The sequence below is a fragment of the Ischnura elegans genome, chromosome 3 (assembly GCF_921293095.1).
Source record: "Ischnura elegans chromosome 3, ioIscEleg1.1, whole genome shotgun sequence".
In the NCBI taxonomy this organism is placed as follows: domain Eukaryota; kingdom Metazoa; phylum Arthropoda; class Insecta; order Odonata; family Coenagrionidae; genus Ischnura; species Ischnura elegans.
Window position 1 is genome coordinate 35,242,387 of NC_060248.1, and position 17,479 is coordinate 35,259,865.

The window sequence follows — 17,479 nt, forward strand, 5'->3', positions numbered from 1 at the left end:
TATCTGATCTCCAAAGTAGTGCTACAGCCCACAACCACACCACTCCACCAGTATTGAGGCAATAATTTTATTTCAAAATATCAACGTCACAAATGATGCTACAAAGTCTAAATGCAGCAGAAATCCCAAAAATATTTCAGGAAAAATAGTTAACCATGGATTCAAGCAGAGTTAAGTTGCTTCCACAATGAAAGTATTCATTTAACACGAAGGTATATGAAGTGAGAATCTAGCTACACTATTCACTAGTAGCAACATTTCGGTATCACTACAATGGAGAAGCTGGGTCGGACTCCCCCAGACTGATGCTATAGATTTATTAAACCCTGAATTTGCTGGGGAGGAGGGGTGTACACAATGTTCCTAACCACATTTGCCTAACTCTCCCTATGGAGATTTAATGCTTTTTTTAAGTACTCATGTTTATTAGTAATCCGGTAACATCCCCAAATTCAGGCATTAAATATTATTCGTTAAGTGCGCTTCCAATGGAACACACCATGGTGTACAACAACCAAACTCAACACAGGGAATCCGTGAATGCGAATAGAATACAACCACCCACAAACAAGAGATTCTGGTGGTAAACGGGTCCAATCTGAAGAAAAATTAAGGGTTTTCGGACCACCTCATGACAAAAGCCTAAATAGGCCTACGTAAAATGCAAATAAAGGCCTACGTTTATGGCAAAAAAAGTATTACGTAGCTAAGATAGGCCGCCAAAAAATCAAGAACGAAATTGTTTGGCACCACATCTCACTCAATCACGCCTATACATGAGGAATCTGGCTTCTGAATCCATCTGTGACCAAATACACTTAATATTATAGGCGAGCAATAATGTTTCCGCCGACACCCACCTCGAAACAGACAATATCCATTTCCTACAGCCGCATTCCAAATGCATAACCAATGAAAAATATGTACTAATACACCCCGGTATTTAACTGCATGAAATAATAACCATAAAATACCACTTCCCAAACATAACCTCAACGGTGGTAACCCAACCAATCCTAAAAACAGCATTTAAAATATAATTGATTTCGCAGAATACACAAGCCGTTTGATATTTAAAAAACTAAACAGAATTAAAACTACCCACCGCTACATCCATATTTTCAAGTCGAAAAGATGTAAATAAAGCGTCCAATCAACGACAAAAACTACAACTGATTGATGACAATCAATGACAAATAAACAACGTTAGATTATTCAATTCATTAAAGACATACTTACATGGTGATTTGGGGTCCAACGTATCATTACTCGAAACGATTCCCAAAAATGGGATGACAAGAAGAAGCAGGAACGTGGTCTTCATTGCAGCAGGAATGAAAAGTACAGGAAAAATCACTGAGAATCCCGACCGGAGCTGTTGCTTTGAGGCAATGGAAGAAAATTGTCTTCACTCGGCGAGTGACCTCAAGAAAAGTTGATTCACTCAACTGACACTCAAAACGCGAAGGACACCTTTGCACACACTGGCACAGAAGGTAGCCCTGAAGTCTGATATTCAGAAGCTAGATAATGATCACTGTCGTCAGCTCTTTATGCCTCGATCGTCCCGAACCCTAAATAGTTAACAATCATATCATATGCGAACATTCGCGCATGTCCACAATCGCGATAGTGCCTGAAACAAATAAGAAGCGGCGCGCGCACCTCGAAGCACCAATCAGTACGAAGGAGCACCGCAGCACGCTCAAATCAAATTAGATTTTTCTTGGTCAATTACTTTTAAAAAGCTATAAGAACGGTATTTAAAAGACATAATTGACATATAAATATCCTTGCTATTAGTTTTACCCCTTAAACTTCATCCAATCAATCACCCCCCCCCCAAACAGGCCATCTCGCATGCCATCTACCAGCCAATTCAGCAGTTATTTATCATAACATTTTCATCCGCGGAAGGACATGGGAAAGCAAAGGCGGGGAAGGTTGCATTAGACAAGGAGGTGGTTAGTGCAGTTGAATTAGGAAGTCGATGGTGGTGTTGGCTGCCTTCATTCCGTGGAAGATTTCTCACTCTTTGTGAGGCTTGCTTTTAACTTTCTCGAAATTGGACGCACCGTACGAAATGTTCGCCATCATTTTACTGAGTTGCCTTCTCGCCACAGGCTATGCTCATGCCAAATCTTCTTGTTATGACGACGTATCACAATGGTGTAACAATAAAGGTACGTGTCTAAAGAACATTATGTTTCGAAATAGAGCAATCAGAGTCCTTAATTTAACGAGGTAGCCTTGTTTTAGCTGAACTCACAGCTACAGGCTCAGTCAACCCTTGCAGTGCGACCTATGGCCGTATAGACAGCCTCCAGACTCAACTGCAGGAATATGTCAACTTACATATTAATGCGAGCTTCAGCTACTTGCTGCTGGTAAGAATTATATTTATAAGGCTCTATTCAACTTTTTGTACAGTATTTCATTATTTATTATGTTTTCAGAGTTCACATTTTGGTGGTTACATGAGAAACAGAGAGGGCCTTGAGAAACTAACGCGACGACTCTCTGATAGCACATGGGAGGACGCCATCGATTTAATTAAATACATGAGCAAACGTGGTATCAAGATTAACTTGTCTGATTCGGGTCCTGCATCAATTAATAGTCTAACGGTAAGTAACTTTGTCGCTGTGGGTACATATCACGTAGTTTTTGTCATAGGTATGCATTTTTTTATGATTACTTGATCATCGCATTTCTCACATTGGTTTTTGGTAAGATGTTAAAATTAAATCAATGGTTAGTTCAACCATAGTCAATGTTTGTGTATAAATCATTTTATTAACACCTACATGTGTTATTTTGAAAATTTAATCATTGCCCCAGTGGTGTATGTTATTGGGAAAGAATGTGCCTATGAATTGATTGCCAAGTATGTCATTTTTTCGAGTGTCTCAAGAGCTTAATTTTCGGGAAAATTTATCTCTAACCAAGGAAAATGTGAGCTTGAGTTGCGCTCGAGAAAGACGTTTTCCCACAGAAACTGCTCGCTCTCACAAAAAAATTAGACCATAGAACACCTAAAAGAGTGGGCGTTAAAAATACCTGCGACAGGAATCTGGTGAAATTTATTGAAATGACATCTCTTGGTGCTACATCATTTCTTACTCAATCAAGAGTCGAGTATGGTTTCTTTTTATTTTATAGTTTATTTTTGAATGAAACATGTATAGCATTTAATCAATTTGGTTTTCAATTTCATTGCTGATAGTGACTGCCTCCAACATTGACAAGAATTTGTATTAGCTAAGTTGTTGTACAATGTCTGTGATGAACTCTCTATCATTCAAAGTTCTAACTTGAGAATCAGGACTCAATAACTGTGCGGGCAAACTTGCATCCTTATGCCATTTTATCTGTCAGTATAAACAAATTTTTTCTCTCAATCAAACAATACTCCAAAAAGAAACATGATATCACAGAACACCTGAAAGAGTGCGCATTAAAAATGCTTGCAACAGGAATCTGGTGAAATTAATCGAAAGAGAGTAGAGTGCCTGGTCAGGATCCAGATTAGAATCCCTGTCATGGCTAACAATTTATCCTCTGTGGAACTTAAGTGCTTCGTGTTCAGCATGAAATGCCTTATTTGGCTTTAAGTGAAATAGCAAGTTGTTATAATTTCATGATGGTTTATTTTTTCTAGAGCTACAGTCTCGATGAATTGAAATCCCTCGGTTATGCGCTTGATTATCAAAAGGTGATTGCAAATGGAGCAATGAAAATACATGAGGAAGCAAGCCACACCAGCAGAGATCCTGAGGTAGGTGGCATGCTTAATCATAGAAACTCATTGATCAAGAATAATAGTAGAGACGTGATTGCATGAAAAGATTGTTTTATTACAACCATTGAAATACAAGGACAGAATTAAACTTAATGTTTAAATTCTGGATAACATTCCTTAATTCTGAATTGGAACTAGGCTGAAGAAATAATAGAAAAGTGATAGTCAAAATAATTTAGGTATGGTAAAAATGATTGAAGCTATTACCTAGGGAGCAAGTAAGATAAATGCTTGACCATTTATGGCAAATCACCATTTCAGCAAAAGTGGTAATAATTTCTTCATAGAAGAATCTCGTATATGAGGTTGAACAATTTTTAGAAGAACTACCAAACTGTGCAAAGTAATGAGGAATGATCTTTTCTGTATCTTAAATTCACAGACATAAGGATTAAGAAATTACAATTTTTTAGCATTGAACGACAGAAAAATCTTAATGCAAATAAAATTATTAATTTAATGTTCATGTTTACAGCATGTTCATATATTACATGGAAGCCATAGATAAACGTGTTTTCAGTTCTCCATTGGGTAGTTTCCTTCATCAAAGAAAATGAAAGGCATTGATTGTGATTTGTTACCCACCATTAGTGTATTCATTATATACACATTATTTGGCTATAAAAATCCCAATTACACGAATTTTTATGGTCAGTTTTAACCTCATTTGAAAAAGGCCAGATTGGCGACCATGGGATGCCACTACACATGACGTCACAGGGATCTAAATGCCAAATGAGTAGTCAGGAGTTTTACATAGTCTGAGATTACCAATCCATGCATAAGGCACAGAGCTCAGGGAAACATCTCTTAATAATCACCTATCAAAATTGCCTAAAGTTGGAAAGTTTCCTTCATTTGATATGGTATTAATAATCCGTATTTTGGCCAAGCGCTACCTGCTAGCAGCCTACATCGTAGTGGCGCTCATAGCCTCGCATCAAGGTGGCCTCACACTGTAGCAGCCGGAACCAGAATGACGTCACTTGGGCTTCTCCCACCATTTGTACTTCACCATCGCGTTTTTGCGTGCTTGAAAATTTTCATTTTTCATTTAATCGCAAAAAAATAGATATCGTCATTTAAAAATATAAAAGCATGAACAACATACTCCAGGAGTAATAGTCTTTCAATTTAGGCAATAAAAAATAATAGGAAACCACCCTATTGTACAAAATATGATGTTTTTTTTTCTGTTTATTTCAGGTTGCATCATTTTTGGAGAATAACTTCCTTCACAGGCATGCTGACGTTATCAGAAATCTGGCTGGCCTTGCTAGTGACTTGAAGAACATGTCTTCAAGTTTGTCCTATTTTATCTTTGATGAGTATTTACAGAAAATTTAAGTGTCTGCAGTGGAGTATAAGTGTATTTCCTTGAGTTCCTCATTTATATTCTTGTCTTATGTGTTTAGATTTTAATTGACAGAAAAGTTATGTAGAACTATGTTGCACTGAGGGCTACAATTATTGCCAAATATTAAACATATGTTTTTAAAGTTTTTGTTTTTCAATGTGTCAATATTTTTCTATGTACAAAGTTGTGAATAAATAGTATTATATAATGTACTTTTTGCATTTGTGCCTCTATGATTCTACTTATCTGTTGTTATGCCTTGGTATGCAACTCCTGCAATTTGGTTTATTGCCTTTCGTACACTCAGGAGTGTAGTGTAACTTCAAATTATTAAATCTGTGTAAATCAACTAGTTTTGCCATTTCCTGGAAACTTAGAGCGTAGATTAGCCTGTTATCATTAGATTTTTAATCCTCCTGACAGGCATAGAGTGTTCAAATTTTCCCAATTGAGTTAGTCCAGGTGAATTTTTTAAATTTAAAGTTGTGTCACTAGAAATGTAGGGTTTTGCAGTGAGATTCATTGGTATCGGAGGCTTTCGGGAGCACCTGTGTATTGCGCTTTGTCTTGCAAGCTTTCACCGCCATTGCAGGTTGCATCATCAGGTAATGAATAAAAATTGGAAGTTGAAAACCAATTTTTTTTCATTACCTGATCGTACGACCACCAATGGCCACGAAAGCTTGTGTGACTAAGTGCAATACGCAGCTGCTCGCAAAAGCCTCTGATATCAAGTGTCACTACTTGGTCTGTCTGCTATTTCAAGCTTACTCATGTGAATAAACATCAGTGATTGATCCAAATTGAAGGCTCTAGTGACTCGGGCCTTAGGCAGGACAATAATTTGGTAGGTGTCTTTTTGGAAACAGGCAATTTTCAAGGACGTTCATTAGGAGGTGGTACACAAGACAGACCTCTAAAACATTTCAGAGGGATGTGAACCCCCTGATTCCCTTGATCATTGCAACTTTAATATTAGCCTGTAGGAAAATTCGCATGAGCGTCCTTGTGCCTCCAAGCAAGGAAGTGTATGGGTATATGTATGTTCTCGTAACATTGAGGAGGAACAGTAAAGGAGTTGGTGTGTGCCTCTCCTCTCAACTACTAAGAAAGCTATTGATCCCAAATACCCTTCGTTAGGCTCTCTGGTGGATGCTACCACATGTTCCTTAAATTTTTATCTATGCTCAACTGATTATTTTTTTATCTCTCTCCAAGACCATGTGGGGTATGCCAATTTGCTTGAAACTCAAGGATTTAATGTTCTACGCTAATAAATCTCCCCTAAAACTTAGATTGCAATGACAGCATTTTTAAATGCTTCCTAGTAAACACAATGTGTTGCTGAAACGTCACAGGACAATAATTTGGTAGGTGTTGTTATGCCTTGGTATGCAACTCCTGCAATTTGGTTTATTGCCTTTCGTACACTCAGGGTTGCGCGAGGTTGCAGGATGCAGCTAGGTGTTTGACAACATTTCTGCAACGTCCTAACTACGTTGCTGATACACTTGTTTGGTCTGAAAATTTTTACAATGCAGTATTTAAGCCAGAGGATATACATATTTTAATCCGATTCATAAGACACTGATTGTATGTGAGAGTGGAATATTCACAAGGTTGCGACATGTTGCCGGTTGCTTAGTAGAGCATTTAGTTTTCCCCAAACATATATTCAAATATGGGGTTTTTAAAGTGTATTTTTATCTTCTGAAGCAAATTGGCTCTGACAAGAAAAATTTTGTTTTTAGCCCTTAAGCAGAGTTAGTAAGAAGAGGAGGAAATAACCTCACCAATGAAGTATTAGGTATGATACATATCCAGTAGTACATATCCAGTTCTGGATTTGCATGTGGAGCTAAATGCATTGACATACTCCCGTGGAGATTAGGAGGGCATACACTTGAAGACATGGTATGTCAATTTTGACCCCATTCTTACAAAGATGTCAGCAGAGAGAAAACCTTTTGGTGCCTCAATACTATACCCAATACCCATAGCAACTGTTAACTTCAGATTGGTGTTCAAGCCCAAAGCAGCCTCATGCCAGTGTAATGCCCTGCACAAATGTTCTGATCAATCTGTCTGAACAGGCATGAAACCGGGGGGGGGGGGGGGGGGGGGGGGGGGGGGGGGGGGGGGATGGGTTTGGAGGCATAAGCACTCACAAAAATTTTTTCCTCAATACATTTAGAAATTATTAATATCCACTGTATTTCAGTTCACAGAATGTCATCCTCAATTATTCGAAGAATACGTATGCTTTCATGAAGAGTATGAAATTCTAGTAATATTTTCAAAACATTATGTAGCATGTAAGTAAGATTTTCTACAAAAATAATGTTTATTAGATATCATCGTTGTTAATGACCACCGAATTCAATGAGACCTCTTTTTATCATACACGGTGCATTTTGAAAATCTCATTCGTACGGGCATTAGGTTGTACAGGTACTTATCTCTTTTAAAACGAGTAAAATTACGGCGCTTTAAGTCTTGCACCAATCACATAAATACTCAACACTGGCCAATCTGGTTGGACTGCGAAGCTCGTACGTCAGATTTTTATAGGAGCGGAGGGGAAGGAGCACCCCTATCCCCCATTCCCCTTCGTTTTCAGTTGCTGCCACTCATCGAAGAAGGCGAAGAAGTCGCAGGTTGTTGGATGTGTGGTGCTTCTACTGATATCGCTTGTTTATGAGGCTGAGACCTGCGAGAAGGAAATCGAATTGCTTGCTGAGTGCAACTTCCCAAACCTGTGAGTCGATCAGGTTTATAAACTGTGCATACATATAGCTTCATAGGATTCATGTGACAACTGCGACTCCTTAGTTTCGTACTTTCGTTTAAAATGAAGTGGGAGCTGATTTTATTGTGTTGCCTTTGGGCTGTAAGCTATTCAGAAGGAGAAAAATCCGATGAAGTGTGCTATAAATATCTTAAGGGGTATTGTGATAGTACGCCAGTAGAGGAACCAACAGGGGTTCCTGAGGATTGTAGTGCCCGTTATGGTGGTTTCAACAAGGAGAATGACATGCTGAAAGAGATACAAAGGTTTGCTAACGCTCACATATCTTCCAGCTTCGATTACCTTCTCCTGGTAAGTACGAGAAAAGTCATATATCAATCAGATCCAGTGGCGTAGCTAGGAATTTCGTTTCGGGGGTCCAAAACCAAGGGTGGACATTTTTTAAAACAGGGTACTAAGTAGAGGGTTTTAAACTAATTTTAACACTTTTTATAATAAAAAAATCATTAACAAAGAAATATTTTAGTTCACTATATTTCAATATTTTATTTTTTTATGAAGCAAAGAGATTGGGGGAAAATATTTCGGGGAAAGGGTCCGAACCCCCCCTCGCTACGCCACTGATCAATTCCCTCGCGAATATGCACGGCAATAATTTTTTGGTCATTTACAGGGCACAAATTTTGGTGGTTATCGAAACAACAGGAAAGGTTTCGAGAATTTATTCCGCCACCTGTCAGATTCTACATGGGAGGATGGAATTGAGTTGATAAAGTTCTTAGCAAAGCGAGGTAGAGCAATGGATTTTTCTGTGACGGTTGGTGCGGGCAAGGTAAGAATCTTTCCGATTAATGCTGCAAGATTTAATCTGTATTCTCCTCTTAGTTAACTGTAGTAAATTAATATTTAAATTAATCATGCTCTTAGCCATATTTTTTTAAATCAATAAATCTTACTAGTAATTAAAGTCTCACGGCAATTAACATTAAAATAAGGATGACATCGCTTGTTTCTCAATTTAAAAAACTTAGAATGGGTAAATGTGAGGCAAGAGTGCACCAACTGGTGAAGGATAAGAAGAGAAAATTTAATGAGAAGGTTAAGAGTTTTTCTTTCTAACGTCCTGTCGCTCTCATGGACCAATTCAAAGTATAATTTAAAACTCAATTATGCATCAGGGCCTCCACTTCGCATATGGAGGGTGTTTTGGCTGTGTTCAGGGCCGAATTTACCCAAAGTTACACTATAGGCACCTCTCCATTGAGCGCCCCTCCTCACTTGAGCCCCACCCCCTCACCGATTTTTATGATAAAGCATGAGGCAACAGAAGACGCCCCTTGGACAGCGATGCCCCTAGGCACGTGCCTATTTTGCCTTACGGTAAATCCGACCCTGGCTGTGTTGGCTAGGTTTGAGCAAGTTAATTAGGCCCTTATTAGATGAGGTAGCCAGGCGACATCGCCAGCGACATAGCTGGCTACTCAGCTTGTCATGGGTCATTGATTCCTATGGACCTTATTACACAAGGGTAGCTAGCAACGTAGCCACACTTAGGCGACTGACTACCCAGCCCTGTCGCCACTTGGTCAAATTGTATGACAAATATTTGGTAGCCAGTACGTCGCCAGCTACTGCCGCTGGCGACGTCGCCTGGCTACCTCGTCTAATAAGGGCCTTAGAGGAGCGTGGTGGCTCAGTGGGTAGAATGTGAGGAGTGAGCGTGAAGCATTCACACCCCCTCAAGAAGAGGCCTTGAAGTGCAAGGTGATCAGGGAAAGTACCTGTCTCCTCTACCCTGAATGTGTGAACCAGTCTGAGGCTTAATCAGATGTGAACTCTACCCTCACCTTTTGAAACCAACCTGAGGGTTGAATCACTATAAGAGATTAAAAAGTCATCATTGTTGTAAGGTTGACCGAGAACTTCATGGTGATAAGCTATTGCTGGGTGGCAGCTTAGCATTATAACACAGTATATGTAAGCAATAATACAAACAAATCACTCTATTTTACCGCAACCACAGAACATTTCTAACATAATTAGATTTTATAAACCTTTATGATGAATGGAACTGTAATGGAGGAGGTAAGATAGAGGTATGAGAGAAGGGATGAAGCATTGGTTAAGAGGTTAAAAAAGGAAGGCTGAAGTGAGAAATATCAGAAGCCTATTATAGTGACCAGAGAACAATGAAGGACTGCCAATGAGTGGAGGACATGGTACTTTCAGGGTGTAGGAAGTGATTAATTCATTTGATAAGGCGTCAAATATAATCCTGAGGTATTTGTAGAGCTACATGTTTTGACTACTATTGCTTACGAATGGGAGGGAAACTGTAATAAAATTCCCTGGTCACTATGACACCATTAAATGTAATCCAGAATCTGCACCTTTATCACTACATATCTGTAAGGCCCAAAACCAATTTTAATATATATTTTCTATGACGTCAAGGAGTTGCAGGCCCATGAATGCTATTGTGTCGTAAATATGATGCCGTGAGTATTGATAATTAAGTGTTTCTTATAAACTACCAGCAGAAAATAGTTCAAGCACCCCAGTTAATCATCACAAACTTTCTTGTAACATAGCTTTTGATGACCTTACTTTCAAACGTCTGTGACAACCATAGATACTAAGTTTTGATACAAATTGCAATTTTTTTCTTGTTGAAATATTATGATCACTAGGCTTTCATTTATACTGCAGTGCATATGGGTTCAATGGTAAATGTTTGTGGTAAAAGAGTTGTTTGTTAGCCTAGTCTCCATCTGTTACCAGCTTTGAAAATTATGAAAACATTTCTGTCCCCCACTCCTATTTCTTCCCCCTCTCTTTGGTCTCTCTACCTATTTTTAAAGTTTAGAAATTTTCATCACTACAAGCTGTTAACCTCTTAAAATGTAATCAAAATTTATAGTATATGCTTTGAATTGAAAGTGACAATGCATCTAAGCTCCGAAAAAATTACTCTCGTCCTGTGTGCAGATTCAATAACATGTCAGTTTCAGTTACATATTTTTTTGAAAAATCCCTAACCAAATCCAAATAATGGAGATAATAAAATTATGAAAGCAATTACCTGTTTTATCCCTTAATAGTAGTTCATTTCTAATTCACCAAGAATTTTAACTTAAAAGCAAGTATTTGGCAAACTATTAATTAGTCTGATCTGTAGGTTTTTCCACTGAACTTGCTCTTTAACAAAAACTCAGTTGCACTGTGTAAGTGTTAAGACAATTTGGTTATATGCATTGAATATGGTGTAGTATATTACCCACAGTTTGTTCATTTCTCATATATTGGTCACCACCTGGGCATCCGAGTTAAGGCAAGTGTCAGATGGAGCCGCCTGAGATGTGTCACCCAGGTGGCACGTATACCATTTTTTCATCTGTAGTTGTCCATTCTAAAGTGAGCTGAACAAGTGGGGTCATGTAAGAAATTGAGCCTTTCCTTGAGCAAATAGGGTAGTTTCCTTCATCAAAGAAAACGAAAGGCATTGATTGCGATTCGTTACCCACCATTACTGTACTCATAATATACAAATTATTTTGTTTTAGAAACACCGGTTTAGACGAAAGGCAATGGTTCATTTTTATCCTCATTTGAAAAGGGCCAGATTGGCGCCCATGCGATGCCACTCCACGTGACGTCACAGGGACCTAGTTTCTATACGAGAAGATAGGAGTTATACATCGTCTGAGATTACCAATGCATGCATGAGGAACAGAGCTCAGGGAAACATGTCTTAAAAATCACCTATTAAAGCTGGCTAAGGTCGGAGAGTTTTCTTCGTTTGATAAGGTATTAATAATCCTTATTTAAGCCAAGCGCTACCAGGCAGCAGGGTACTCAGCTACCCGCTAGCAGCCTGCGTCGTATCAGCGCTAAGCCTCGCATCAAGGTCATCTCACTGGGTGGCAGCGGGAACCAGAAATATGTCACACGGAGAGATGTCCCTGCATTCATACTTACCCGTCGCGTTTTCCACGCGCTTGAAAATTTTCACTTTTCATTTAATCGCGAAAAATAGATGTCGTCATTTAAAAATCTGAAAGCGTGAAATACGTACTCCAGGAATAATAATCTTTCGATTTAGGCAATAAAAAAATATTAAGAAACCACCCTTTTGTGTGCAAGTGTCACTATTTCTTTTTGCATGTTGGTACAAATGTATTTGATTTTTCATGTACCTCTTTTCTTTTGTAGAAACATACCGCCTCTATAAGTGAAATTGCAAGTCTTGGTCGAGCAAGGGATATTCACCAGAGCCTGGCAGAGCACTCCTTTAAAATACACAAAACTGCTAGTCACCGAGACACTGTTGATCATGACCCTGAGGTAAATATGTGATGTTTAAGCAACCTACTTTTTTCTGATAGAAACAATTCTGTAATAAACATATTCCAATTTTAGGTAACTTCATTTGTGGAGAACAATTTTCTCCATAAACATGCTGACATCATACGAACTTTGGCTGGACACGTATCTGATGTGAAGAAATTGATAGCTAATCCTGAACAACGCAGTGTATCTCTCTTCCTGTTTGATGAGTATTTGCAAAAACATGGCTTTTAATTTCTGCACAAATTAATATGTTACAATTTTTGCTTATCAATCATTCCTGGTAGACTTGATGGAAAGTCATGTGTACTATGTGCTTCATTTCTTATTTTAATCCTGTTAGCTACCAAAAATAAGTGATTCATTTTAATGTTGACTTTGGCAACAGCATTTTTATGTATGTAATATAAACTCTGTGCTCTTTCTGTGAATATTTTACTAATATTTGTTAAGAATTTGATGTATTTGTGTTGAATAAAAATTTTTTAGTGTATTTTGTTTGTATATAATATATGAGTGTATGTCATGTTGCAAATTATCGTCTCATTTAAATTCTTATTTATATTTATTTAACCCAAATTGGCCAAGTTAATGGAATGTAAGAATTTCTTCAAGTGAAGAATTAAGAGATATTCCTTGTTGACTAGTGCTTATGGAAGTGGGTTTTAAAAATTGAAAATCAGTAATTAATCGTAGAGGGCGTAACTTGGTGGAAATCCATAATAGCACGAATACAAGGATCAAGAACTTTGCTATTTCCACATAGTATTTTATTAGCACCGACCATGGTTTCGTTACAGAGTAACATTATCAAGGTGTCACCTTGATAATGTTACTCTGTAACGAAACCATGGTCGGTGCTAATAAAATATTATGTGGAAATAGCAAAGTTCTTGATCCTTGTATTCGTGCTGAAAATCAGTAGTTAGAAGGTAGCAATCAGTGAACATGTGATAAACCTCTAATTGTTTTAAAATTTATCATGTGATCACTGCTGGTGTGTAAATTAACTAAAAAGGGAAACTTTGGAGAGTGAGGGTGGAAAATAATTGGAAAATTATGAGCAACATAACATTGGAGGCACAATATCACAAATGCCTATCTTATGACTTCATGCCTGCTGGTTACCTTTCTCTGATCATTTTGTTTTTTCTTAACAATAAACACATCTAATTTTTCCCAAGCCTCCCTTACCATATCAGTGATGGTGGACATCTTTGCAAAATGGCCTTGATTGTACAAGACTCGAGCTGGCAGATAAAGCTCTTTGTTTTAGGGTGGGGGGTCAGTTTAATAATTTCCTCAGTGCTGTGGTGGTACACAATATTTCTTAGAGTTAATGCTTCTTGAGGTCTGATGTGTGTAAAATGGTGGTTTTGAGATATTCACCAATTTTTAAGAGAGTAAATTTACCTGGTGATGTAAAACCTTGTTTTGGAGAGCCCCCTTAAAAAATTACCATCTTTTCAATTCTTCCAAATATTATGAGGGAGAAGGGTGGCTACCCTCTATCTCCATCTGTCACTGGCCTATAACCATCTGCCCTTACTTAGTCCACCAACCTCTCTTGTTCAGTGAAGGCCATAAGCAGATTACGAATGAGTCGCCTATCTCTCCAATCCACGCCCATTTTCTTAAGAATGTCTATGAACTTCAACCAATCCATTCTCTGGAAGGATTTCTCAAGTTCAAGAAACCTTATCCTGCCAACTTTACCAAATTCTTGAGAAGCTCTCACAGAAGCCCACCACTTTCCTAGCACTCGTATCCTGAAGGGCTCTCTCACTTTCCTCCTCAATGTGAAGTTGTTCTGGTCTTTTCCCACAGTGATACAGGCCCTCCACATATTCTTTCCATCTACTCTGAATCTAGTGTTGCTCAATAAGTATCCTTAGATTCGGAGCTTTGATATTCGACATGGGTTGACTTCTTTTGCTGCCTGATAACAACTTAACCTTGGAATTCAACTCGCATTTCTCTCCTTCCTTCTGAAACCTTTCCATTTCTTCTGTCTTTCCCACCATGTCTCTCTTGCATTTTTAGTTTCTCGTCATAATCTATTATTTATTTCCTTAAACATACATCCTTTTGCCTTGGTGTGTGTCCACTTTCTTCCATTTCCTTTACCATGTCCTCTGTGATCTGCCACTTCTTAATCCTTCTACACTCGACGTATCCAATTTATGTGCACCTCCACTTATAATGTTATTTATACTATGTGATAAGTAACTTGATCCTCCTGTAAAATTCTACTTCTTTTTTTCTACAGATTGTTCCTCCTTCCAAATTCTCCTATTTCATTTCCATCCTTCCCTCCCCAAACTGAGGTGTTCCAGTCCCCCATCACTGCTTAATTTTTTTACCATGGACTTCCCTAATAATTAACACCAGTTATCATGCACCCCATCTATAGTCCAGCCGGCGAGATTTGTCCGATGACAGCGCAAAAGGTGGGGCAGAGAACCCTGCACCAGCACGGTTTGCAGCCAATCGCTGTCCTCCAAACACACCTCACACCCTCGTCTAGTCATACAACGTTGCCACACGCGTATGAAGCACTGAAATGAGTCTCAACCACCGAAACAAGCCCCTTCTTCGAATCACCAAAACAATGGATTCTTCCTATGGGTCCTTCACGCTCATTGTCCCTTCTGTCTCTTTTCTTCATAGAAGCCTGTTTACATGTGATGTGGGTGTTTCCCTTTCTTACCGAGCAACCTTGCCCCCTACCCCAAACTAGACCCTTCCAACTGTCGGCCGCCGGACTGTACTTCCTTCACCCTGTGGTCACTAGTGGGCATGTAAACTTGAACCACAACAAGATAGGTGGATTATGCCTCAATAAGGTAGTTTCCTTCATCAAAGAAAACGAAATGCATTGATTGTGATTCCTTAACCACCATTAGTGTATTCATAATATACAAATTATTTGGTTTTATAAATCCCAGTTTAGACCAATGTTCATGGCCAATTTCAGCCTCATTTGAAAAAGGCCACATTGGTGCCCATGCGATGCCATTCCACGTGACGTCACAGGGACCTAGATGCTATACGAGTAGATAGGAGTTTTACATGGTCTGAGATTACCAATGCATGCATGAGGCGCAGAGCTCAGGAAAACATCTAATAATAATCACACATTAAAAATACCTAAGTTCGGAAAGTTCCCTTTGTTTGATAGGGGAATAATAATCCTTATTTAAGCCAAGCGCTACCTGCTAGCAGGGTACTCTGCTACCTGCTAGCAGGGTACTCTGCTACCTGCTAGCAGGGTACTCTGCTACCTGCTAGCGTCGTACCAGCACTCAAGCCTTGCCCCAAGGTCACCTCACACACCAACAGCTGGAAGCAGAAATACGTCACATGGACTTTTCCCATCATTGCTACTTAGCCATCACATTTTCGCACACTTGAAATTTTTCACTTTTCATTTAATCGCGAAAATAGATATAGTAATTCGAAAATCTAAGAGCGTGAAATGTGCACTAAAGGAGTAATAATCTTTCGATTTAGGCAATAAAAAAATAATAGGACACCACCCTAATTTGACCACTACAATCCTAATGCTTACCTTCTCGATGCATAACACACTCTTAGTGATCATCCTGCTGAATAACGAAGCTACCCAATGATGACTCTTTTCCCCACTACTACATATATATATATATGTTATCCTGTACCAATCGCTTCAATAATCCCTCCATCTCACAACACACACAGCCAAAATATCTATTCTCCCTTCAATCATCTCCATTTTCTGGGTTACCCACTGTCATTTCCCTATCATACTCCTAACATTTCATGTCCTGCACTCCTTGCTGCCTTCTTTTTGGTTTTACCTTTTTCTTGAATGCTGCTGCTGATGATAAGTCACTGCAATGATTTCGCATTATAAGAACCTCTAGGACCTTACATGTGGTTTCCTGTGTGTATTCCAGCAATGTTCTTTACGTGACACCATCATGTGGACTACATTTCGTCTGATTCCTACCCTTTGACCTACCTGGCATGGGACTACATTTCGTCTTGTTCCTACCCTTTGACCTACCTGGCATGGGTGCCACTACCAACAGTTATTGTGAATTACTTCTTCCAGTGCAGCTCTAGGGGGTCATAGGAATGTGCATGCCTTTCCAACGTAAAAAGTTTGTTGCCCGAGGTACCATAATATAGAAACTGTAAAAATAAAGTACGTAGAATAGTAAGAGGAGATCATATTCGAGGCACACCAACTAATCACCGACAACCATGATGTGACATCAAATTTTTCTGGTAGCTAAAAATTTGCTGGTTGTCAAAGTGACGAACATGAAAATTTAGAATTCATTCGTCACAAATGGACTACACTTTTATTTCATTTCTACAAAGTTTAATCACAGAAACTTGCAATGAATCGAGTCCACAATAGTCTTAACCTTCTACTCCTCACCCATCTAAGCCAGTGACATTGTCTTTGGAGCACTAGACCTTTGTGGCGTTATGTCGCTAAATCTGGTCGATTGTTCACGTAAGCCCAGACATAGGAAAAACTCCAACCGTCGGTCACAAGCTGGATCAGGGAAAGACTCCATAAACAAGTTAATCAGCTCACAAGAAAAAATTGCCAAAAAATTTACTAGTATTTTTGTTCAAAATCTATTCCAAGTAGAGAATTCAAAATCAGAAGTATTACAAAAAACAATGATAGTAATTCATGATCCCATAGGAAACATTACCAGCTAAATACCAGCAGTATAATTTCTCTAAATTTGCCATGTCTCACTAGGCATGCGTCCACTACCAGGGCTCGAGCAGAAGAGAGCTTGCCTATTGCAAGACGAGACAGGATTTTGCGAGACAGGGCCTTTGCGCGAAAAACCTTAGCGCGAAAAGTCCTTAGCGGGAGAAGTTCTGAGGATAAGTTCGGAGGAAGTTCGAGAAATTTCTGGGGGGGGGGGGGGGGGGGGAGAACACTAAAAAATGCCACACCTTTATCAGTCTCGCACAAGTTTAATTGGTTAGATATTACGTCAGTCAAATGTATCAGGAGGCGTGTCTTTGTTCCAGATATTGGATCAGAGACAAAAGAAAAATAGCTGAATTTTTAGAGACTACATACTCAATAGTATCAATGAAAAATTAGGTGAAAAATTCAGCCAACTTTCCAGAGCTTGTTGGTTTACTGAGTTTGGCATCTGAATGAAGGGTTCCAATCCCAGGTGAAGCCTTCAGACATCCATAAAAT

General features: G+C 38.8%; 2 protein-coding genes across 2 annotated transcripts in view; one reads left to right on the forward strand and one right to left on the reverse strand.

Moving 5' to 3' along the window:
• LOC124155647 (ferritin subunit) overlaps window positions 1–1,630 on the reverse strand; it is a 35,528-nt gene extending 33,898 nt beyond the window's left edge. Inside the window, exon 1 of the mRNA XM_046529651.1 lies at window positions 1,240–1,630. Coding sequence (XP_046385607.1) covers window positions 1,240–1,324 — 85 coding nt within the window. The 5' untranslated portion in view covers window positions 1,325–1,630. The remainder of the gene's footprint in view (window positions 1–1,239) is intronic.
• Window positions 1,631–1,841: 211 nt separating this feature from the next.
• LOC124155164 lies at window positions 1,842–12,748 on the forward strand. Its single transcript, XM_046528881.1, has 10 exons — window positions 1,842–2,183; window positions 2,260–2,387; window positions 2,457–2,627; window positions 3,662–3,778; window positions 5,009–5,145; window positions 7,780–7,917; window positions 7,977–8,259; window positions 8,582–8,740; window positions 12,121–12,252; window positions 12,328–12,748. Exons 1-10 carry the CDS (start codon window positions 2,084–2,086, stop codon window positions 12,487–12,489), a joined length of 1,527 nt encoding a protein of 508 aa, XP_046384837.1. The 5' UTR covers window positions 1,842–2,083; the 3' UTR covers window positions 12,490–12,748.
• The last annotated feature ends 4,731 nt before the right edge of the window (window positions 12,749–17,479 follow it).

Bases quoted from the DNA above. Each gene is read 5' to 3' on its own strand.
- LOC124155164 (XM_046528881.1), top strand. From the start codon at position 2,084: ATGTTCGCCATCATTTTACTGAGTTGCCTTCTCGCCACAGGCTATGCT. The intron at 7,918-7,976 runs GTGAGTCGATCA...ATTCATGTGACA, and splicing joins GAGTGCAACTTCCCAAACCT to ACTGCGACTCCTTAGTTTCG. The intron at 12,253-12,327 runs GTAAATATGTGA...TTCCAATTTTAG, and splicing joins CTGTTGATCATGACCCTGAG to GTAACTTCATTTGTGGAGAA.